This window comes from Microtus ochrogaster, unplaced genomic scaffold, assembly GCF_000317375.1.
Source record: "Microtus ochrogaster isolate Prairie Vole_2 unplaced genomic scaffold, MicOch1.0 UNK6, whole genome shotgun sequence".
Lineage (NCBI taxonomy): Eukaryota > Metazoa > Chordata > Mammalia > Rodentia > Cricetidae > Microtus > Microtus ochrogaster.
The window spans coordinates 11,131,427-11,140,168 of NW_004949104.1; the positions used below are offsets into that span (position 1 = coordinate 11,131,427).

Here is an 8,742-nt window from a genome sequence, read left to right on the forward strand (position 1 = left end):
TCTCTCTCCCCTCCCTCCTCTCTCTCTCTCTCTCTCTCTCTCTCTCTGTCTCTCTCTCTCCCTCTCTCTCTCTGTGTTTGGATCTAGTGTAGAGACCGCTAGGAAGTGTGTGTGTGTGTGTATCTAGTGTAGAGACCGCTAGGAAGCGGGCGATAGGCAGTGAATTCTACTTCCTTTGATTTGAAAATTGCTTTATTCATTGGTTAATGTACCTAACAGCATTGTAAACCAAGGCCAGGAAATGTTCCTGAGGTGTGGGACTAGATCCTGGGTAGCCTCGGCCCTCTCTGGTCGCTAGGCCTGCACCTATACAGAGCTCCCTCTGCTTGGTGAACGAGTACTCAGGCTGGGCCGGGGTCTCATTCCGAGGGGAAAGGGGGTCCCCGCAAGGGCCTGGGGCCACGTTCCAGAATTCTGGGCAGTCCGTAACCGTAACCTGGCGTTCGCTCGCAAGGTGTGTAAGGTCAAGAGCCGCTATTGCAAGGTCGCCTGTAGCCGCCCCTTTTCCCTGGCTACCAGCGTTTAGAGGCAAGAGGAACCCACCGCTGCCCTGCCGTTACTGCTTCCACGGAGAAGGACCTGCCCAGCCCTCTCCCAGGTCAGTCGGGAGACCCGTTCCCGGGCACTGTGGGAGACTCAGACTGGGAAGGGCTCTCTGTGTGCTGGTCACTCCCACTTCCCGTTTTTGTGTAGGGTTGCTCAAGTGGAGGCTTACTTAGAGGCTTAGGACCCACCCACGGCCTCCTGGGCCCTTTCAGATCTGTCATTCCTGAAGGCAATTACCCTTGTGCTTTTGGAAGGTTTCTCTTTCCTGGACAGCAGTGGCCAGGTACCAAAGTTCCACAGAACTCTGGGTCACTGGCATCCATTAGAACTAAACAAGCAGCCAGTGGGGCCCAGGAGTTGGCGAGGTTCTCTAGGGGAGAGAGGCCCCTCTGTTTGCCTTCCAGTGCCGACTTGGGTTACTCCTGAGACTTGGGGAGGGGGCTGGGAGATACTCAAGCCTTTTACAAAAGTTTGGAAGAGGCCGGGCGGTGGTGGTGCACGCCTTTAATCCCAGCACTCGGGAGGCAGAGGCAGGCGGATCTCTATGAGTTCGAGGCCAGCCTGGTCTACAAAGAGAATCCAGGACAGGCTCCAAAGCTACAGAGAAACCCTGTCTCGAAAAACCAAAAAAAAAAAAAAAGTTTGGAAGAGGTGGGGATTCCTATCCTGTGCCTAGCAGCCTGCTCCCTTGCAACCATCATTACGATCATGGAGGTTTGTTCCATGTTCGTTTAGGAGCAAATGTCTTCCCAGCAGCTGACTTCCCTGAGTGTGGCACCCCAATCTCTTCACTTATTTCTAATTTCTTCCCTGCTGCCATCCTGTGTACCCCTCCTCTCCCTGACTTAGCTGTCACTGGGCAGGTGAAGTTGGCAGGTCTCCAGGGTAGACATAGTTAGAGCCAGTTTCTGGAGACCCCCTTAGCAGTCTGATGACAAGGACCCACCCTAGCTATTTGTCCTCTTTGGATTCTGGCCTGGGTCTTCTGTGCAGTCTGAAGTCTTCCTTCCAGCCCAGTTTCTTAGGGCTACTACAAAGAAACAACCAACGGGAAGGCTCTGAGGGGGGCGGGCGAGAGCTGTTATTTGGGCGTGGCTGCCCCCTGCTGGTTCATCTTCTCCTCTGCTGCCTTGTCGGGAAGCAGGACCTCCACAGTGAAGCTGACTTTCTTGGCATGGATGAAGCTGTAGGTGTTGTCAAAGCGCAGGACGTCTGAGGGAGCAAAAAAGGCAACGTTCAGGCAGTTCCCGCCAGGAGGCGAAGGGAGGTGAGCAGGGCTGGATTTTACTGACTGAGCAAGGGTGTGCTAGGGGATGGAGGGGAAAGTACTGGACCTTCTGAAACTCAGTCTCACAGGGTTGACACTGTGTTCATAAAGTGGAAGAAAACTGTATGACACAGCACAGGCCTAGAGAGATGGGTGACAGAGAGACTCAGATCTGTAAGAGCTTGGAAGGAAAAGGCCTTCAAGACCAGCAGCCATGGCTTCCTTAGACCAGGCTGACTAATGTTAGCAGCCAGAGTTGTGACGATGACGTCTGTGTGGGAAAGCACAGGGTTCGTGGTCTGTCTCTGTGGTCACATTTTTCCTCACTGCAGCTCTGAACTCAGCAGTGGTCCTACTTGGCATCAGCGGAAAGGGTTTTATGTCGCATAGTGGGACAATGGTGGGTTGGGCTTTCCCTCTGCTTTGCCTTCCTGTCCATACTCCTGCCTGATTTGGATCCTGGGAAGCCCAGCCCATTCCATTTCTCTGCAAAATTTATGAACCAGGTGCTTTCCCTCTGGGAAGATTAATGGGGCAAAGGGTGCTCACTGCATGCCTGCCCATAATAATAAAAGTATGGGCTGCTCATCAAAGGAGAGTTGCTTGAGCAATTTGTGTTGTAATCTGTCTTCCAGAACACTGTTCTGATATTAAAAAGAAAGAGCTTAGCTGGCCATGGTGATACACACCTGTAATCGCAACACTTAGAAAGGTAAGGACGTTCAAGACCAGCCTCGGCTATATACTGTTGAGTCCAGACTGAGCTATAAAGACAGAGTGGGGGCGGGGAGAATGGTGGTGGTGGCTAAGATACATACAGAAGCCAAAATAAACTTCAGAACAGTTTGTAACACTTTTGTTAATTTATGTGTAAAAATAATGGGGGGGGGTATGTCTACAGTTGGAGGTTCTCTGGTGGTAGCACCCAGGAATGGCACTGTTCTGGAGGCAAGGTTTTCTCACACACTGTCCAGCTTTCTCCAAACATACACTGAATATGGGCATGCTCCTTGCATATGTGACTGTACAGCACTTGGCAGGCTTGCTATAGAGTCAGGCCTCTAAAGGGATGGGCAATGTTTGGCAGGCTGCCGGGTGAGGAGGCTGTGGGCTGTGTGTCCTCTAGGAAGGAGCATGGACACAGTTGGCAGGGACGGCATCTAAGTCTTGGCCACTGAACAGGCTTGCTTTCGCTCTAACTCTGCCTCTTTGCAAGCTTGTCCTATCTCCTTCAGATGCCCCTTCAGGACAGCTAAGCCCGAAAACAGAAGCAGCAGCACCACCCTTCCGTGCTGCTCCTTTCTCACTTTCCCAGCATCTGACTTCTCACCCCAAGATAAACTGCCCTGGGCCAGCAGTCCGCACAGCGCCCACTCCTTTTCCCTGACACTTCATGGTGTCAGTCATCTGATTCCCATCTCTACCAGAGGTCCTGCAGATCCCACACTCCCCTCCTCTGGGCAACCAGAGTCCACCGTACTTTGATCTCCTTGGACCAGGATTGAGATGCTTTGCTCGGCAAAAAATCTGCCCTCGAACACAAGGAAGGGCTTTGTAGGAGGCACAGGCATAGGGAAGGGCAGTCTTACAGCTTGTAGATCTGTGTGGCACAGGGTGACACTGGTCATGTATTCAAAGGCTCATGGAGTCCCTGGAAGCCCTCCAGTCAAGGGCGTCTCAGCATGTGATGGGTGACTGGTCCTTGGAGCACCTTGAGGTTTCAGGGCCAGTGTCCCAAAGAGAAAGATGCTGTTCTTTAGGGAAGTAGGTGCCATCTTGCCTCTCATATATGTAGTAAAATGTATAAATTCTAGCTCTGGTGCTTGGGGTTAGAGCACCTGCCTAGCATGCAGGAAGCCCTGGGTTGAATCCTTGGTACTTCATAATAATTATTATATTCAAACTGACTTCCTTGTTTCTATTTTATATTACGGGTGGAGTATATTGATTTTAAAATGATATGCGTAGGTGGATTACATTGTCTGTGAGTAATGGGAACAATAGACATTATTTATGAGAGGGCAGTGTTGGTTCTTAGATTCGGAACCACTTCTCTGGGGCGTCCATGGACTCCAGAAGGAAATCTGCTCTAGCCTACTTCCCGCATTTTTATGGTGAAGGAGAGACACTTGCTGGGAGCCCTCTGGGAGAGGTTGTGGCAAAGTTAGACATTCTCAGCATCCATGCCTCGTGAGCCTCTTCTCCCAGCACTGCCTGACCCCTTCCTACAGTGTTTCAGACCTTCCTATTCACTGCTCAAAGACCATTTCACTGTTTTCTTCATTCTTTCCATCCCTAGTTGAAGCATTTCACACAGTAGGCTCTCAAAGTAATTGGGAGAAGGTGAAACCCACCCAAATGTTGGCCTGTCCTCAGTCTACCTGAGCAAGGGGCAGAGAAGCCCAGGGAAGGTTGTGTTTGCACCATTTGAAGCTGACATACCCAAAGGTTTAATTCTCTCTGGGGTGATCATGCTCCACTTTGCAGGGGTCACCTGGTCCTCAGAGGCATTGCTCTTGGATCTCTAGATCTCAACAACCCTGCCTCCTAGTGACATCTGACCCTACCTCCCTGCCTTTCCATCTGGAAAGGGGAATTTTATCCTGTGGCCTGCCTCCGCTTCTCCAGCAAATAAGCAGATCCCAGGCAGGTAAGGGGAACAGATCCAGGAAAGACTGAAGTAAACGAGGGTTTGCAGTTCCCATCCTGCTATATTAAAGGCTGTTTATCCTTCAGATGAACAGTGTTGGCCTCCTGCTACCCCGTACTTCCTTGATCTGGGACTCTCGTCACAGCAAGGATAAATGTCTTAATTTTCCCTCAGTCTGTGACTAGGAGCCTCTAGTGTCCTCTCTCAGCATCTACACTAGCTACGTGATGGGAAAGAGAACATCTTGTCTATGCCTCAGCCTCCTTCTGAAGGGAAGTCTACCCTGTGAGATAAAGTGCTCTCTCCCTTGTGGATGGCAATGCCTGGGCTGTGCCAATCCTTGTTCTCGGTGCAGCACAGAGTATGCTTGCCCCTGTGACTCGGCTGCTCACTAACAAGAATGATCCTGCTCCTTGGGGAGCCAGATTGCACCCGCCCGCCCGGTGTGGTGTATCCCTAGGGAGGGAGCACCAGCACCGCAGGCTGCTGGCCGGGAAGGAAGGAGCAGATCTCTGCGGGGCTAGTGCTGCCTCTCAGAGGTGCAGCCTCAGCAGTGGTGCCCAGGGATGCTGCCATCTCTGGGGACAATCCTGCTCTCCTAGTTACCCTAATAATAGTAATAAAGATGGCTGTCGGTGCTGAGTTGCATGCTCTATTTCTGGCATCACGCCCATGGCCTCACGGATCTTATCGCATGGAACCTGGCATCTCTGCAAGTTCCCAGTTGCAGCAATCAGGAGCCACCCTCAGGAAGGCCAAGTCATTTGCCCAAGTCCACACACAGCCAATGGTCAGGTCCAGCTCAGATCGGAGCATAATGCCCTTGCTCCTCGCTTTTCTACCCTTTGTCTCCTGGCTCTGTCAGGAAACTAGAAATTGTCTGGCTTGTGTGCATACATTGGTGCTTTTTCCACTACCCTAGAATACACTGTAAAATATATTTGCAGAAATAGAGGAAAATGAACTCCCTCTGTCAGCCCAATTGCCCTCAAGTTAGTGTGGATTTCCCAGAACTCCTTTCTGTTTACACACTCATATACCACACACACTGTATTTCATGTTTACCTGCTTAACGTGAATTAACATCTTAACTGTTGGTGTGTTCTCTTTAATGACTGCATGTTTTGTTGTGTGGATGGACCTTCTTGTGGCCATGTGCTGTGTCACTCACTGGCTTTACGGGCTGCTAGGAACTTCTTGTAAAGGTTTCTGTAGGCCACATTTCAAAAGTAGGATTCTGGGTCTAAAGGGTTTTAGCTATCACCACATGAGCCCCTGTAAGCCCTTTTGTCCTGTGTATGCTGCCTTCTCACGTCCTGTGTCGACCTGGAGGTGAGTGGTGTTCAGGATGCTTAAGGCTGGCTTTTTTTTTTTTTTTTTTTTTTTTTTGGCATGCCGTGCCCTGTGAAATCCTTACACCCACACAGTCAGTTCTGCCTCTGACTTCTAAGGGGACAGGCATTCCTAAAAAATGTCTGGCTGATGTCTCAGGCCTAGTTAGCCTTGGAGAAAGCCTGTACAGCCCGGGCTGGCCCCAACTTGCAATCCTGCCTCAGCCTCCTACATGCTGGGATTACAGGTGTGCTCCACCATGCCCAGCGCCCAAAAGCTGGACTTTTGAAGTCCCGTACTCCCTGGATTTGATGGCAATTGCCTCTACTTGGGAATATCAGTGAGAGTCCCGCCCTGCTGTTAACTATCTGACCCCCTTAAGGAAGTCACTGCATCTTTCCAAATCTAGTTTTCCTGCTCTGTGTCATGAGACAGAGTACCCCTTCCTATTCTGACACTGAGGTGACCAGCGCACTGAGGAAGAGAGGAAGAGGCGTGTCATAAGCATAAAGGCATGGGCTTCACGTGTTGCCAAGACCCAGATACTTACAGATGCCTGGCTCACTGCAGGTGAGGGTCCCATCCTCAGGGACCATGTGGGAATTGTATCTCTGGTTGGGCAGCACCTCTGTCATCTCCCCTGCCCGCTGCCGTTCCCCCATCTTGGTCTTCAGGAAAATCCCAAAACCCACGTCTGATCCCTCCGACATAAACTGCCACCTGCAGAGGACATCCACCTGTGTGTGTGTGTGTGTCCATGGCAACTGGGCTTCTTGCACTGCAGCCCACCCACTGGCACTGACAGGCTGGGATCCCGGGAAGCAGGCAGTCCTACCTGAGGACACAGCCAGGGAAGAGGATCTCATACTCCACTTGGTGGGAGGAGCCTCGGGAGATCTGCACGCTGTGTTCATACTGCTGCTTAACCTGGTCTCGCACATAGTACTGCTTGGGGATGTCACCGCCATAGTTGATCTAGAAGCAGAGCACAGGATGAGTCGGGGTGCCCTCTGAGCAAAGACTCCCCCTTGACCTCCAGCTGGTGGCCCATACCTTGGATTTACACTTGGGGTTTCCATCAGGGTCGGTCATAGTGCCTCCATACTCCACAGGCAACTGTTCAGGGCTGATGTGTTTGAGTAAAACCTCCTTCCAGTTTGCTGGCAGGAGAGGGAAGGACAGAAATGTGTCACTAGGCAGGACTTCGTACCTGGCGGTCAGTCCTGAAGAGGCAGAGAAGGCTGGCCCTGCCTTAAAAGGAAGCATTACAAGCTGGCATGGTGCACGCGTCACCCAAGGGACTGCAGCAGGCAGGAGCACCATTAGTGTGAGGCCAGCCTTGGCTCCATAGTGAGACTGTGTCTCAGGGGGAAAATGGAGTACTTCGTGAGCACGTGATGTGCACACAGTACTACACGGCGTCAGAAAGAGCCGGGGTTCAGAAACCCTGGGCTGCTGTCATAGTGGGTGGGGACCAAAAGCGGGGTGGGGTTGTCATGCAGCAGGACTACAGGTTCTTACACTGTTATGCAGTTATTTTCTCCTACACTGACTGAAAGCACCCCACTGGAGAGGGGACCCCTCAAATGGGCTTACGTGGCTTTACCTAGTCAACTTTATGTCTTTTCTTGTTGTTTTGGGCTGGTTGACTGCTTTTGTTGTTGTTTTTCTAACTAAATCCCCTCCCGATTGGAGCAATTAGCTCTCAAGTGTCTGCTGCCAAGAATCATTTCCCCAAGAAATACCAGCCTGGCACAATGTTTAATCCCAGAAGCCATGCCGACTGTATAGACCATCTATACCAAGCAGCTCCAGGCCAGGGACTAGCCTTGTATCCTCTGCATAGATGACTGGGACACTGTCTGCCAGCCCTCAGGTGTTTAGGACCCCAAAGCATGTGACTCTTGAGAACATGGTGCCTGTGGCCTTGGGGTGACTTCGTTGGCACTGCTAAACTCTGTGACCGACCTGGAGTAACTTTGACCCCTCCTCTGTTGGAGATCTTGTTTCTTCCCAGTCTGCCCAAAGCACATTTAGTGGAAAGAATTTGAAGTGTGGGTAGAACAGCCCGAACCTCCTACACACCTCTGCTGCCAGGGAACCAAACTGCCTCACTCACGCACTTGGTGGGTGGTACCAACAGAAAAATTAAAACCCAGAAAAACCTATTGCACTGATTTTGTTCTTCTCCCTGCTGAGCTGGAGAGCTGGGAGAAAAATCAAGAGAGGTCTTCCCATCCTACACAGAACAGCGTTGGCCACAGCCAAAGCTGGGACTTCACCACCCCAGTCCTGACGTCCTTTGGTTTGGAATAGGGTCTCACTGTGTAACCCAGGCTGACCTGGAATTCACTGTGTAGTTTCAACCTTCTACCTCCCTAGTCCCTAGGTATCTTAAATGCTTTCTTGGTCTTTTGTGTCTGATGTATGTGTGTGCTGGAACCTTAAATGTGGATGCTAAAGAACAGCTTTTGGGGGTTGTTTCTCTCCTTCCACTGCGGGATCAGGCGTCAAACTCAGGTCATCAGCCTCGTATAACAAGCATATGTTGTGCCCCACATTGTCATTTTTAAGACAGGGTCTCACTAGTAACCTGGGTTGGCCTTGAACTTAAAATGTAACCCAGACACACCTAGACCTGGAGATCCTCAACCTCCAAGGTGCTGGGAAACGAAGCATTGACCTTTCCAGTCCAAAATTGCCACTCCCGCTTTGTCTTAGCCCAAAGGTAAAGAAGAAGGAAACCAAGGGGCTTGAGAGATGGCTCAGAGGTTAAGAGCACTGGCTGTTCTTCCAGAGGTCCTGAGTTCAATGCCCAGCAACCACATGGGGGCTCACAGCCATCTGTAGTGAGATCTAGTGCCCTCTTCTGGACTGCAGACATACATGCAGACAGAACACTGTATACATAATAAATAAATAAATAAATAAATAAATCTTTAAAAAA

General features: G+C 50.9%; 1 protein-coding gene across 3 annotated transcripts in view; it reads right to left on the reverse strand.

Moving 5' to 3' along the window:
* Positions 1–1,149: 1,149 nt before the first annotated feature.
* Positions 1,150–8,742, reverse strand: part of Sec14l2 (SEC14 like lipid binding 2) — a 19,233-nt gene continuing 11,640 nt past the window's right edge. For 2 of the 3 annotated variants that reach the window (XM_005366128.2, XM_013353409.2), the window contains 4 exons: positions 6,849–6,955; positions 6,631–6,770; positions 6,346–6,515; positions 1,150–1,758 (listed from right to left, as the gene is read on the reverse strand). In XM_005366128.2, the coding sequence (XP_005366185.1) occupies positions 1,628–1,758; positions 6,346–6,515; positions 6,631–6,770; positions 6,849–6,955 (548 nt within the window). In that variant the 3' untranslated portion in view covers positions 1,150–1,627. The remainder of the gene's footprint in view (positions 1,759–6,345; positions 6,516–6,630; positions 6,771–6,848; positions 6,956–8,742) is intronic. The other variant, XM_026788755.1, reaches the window with a different exon arrangement.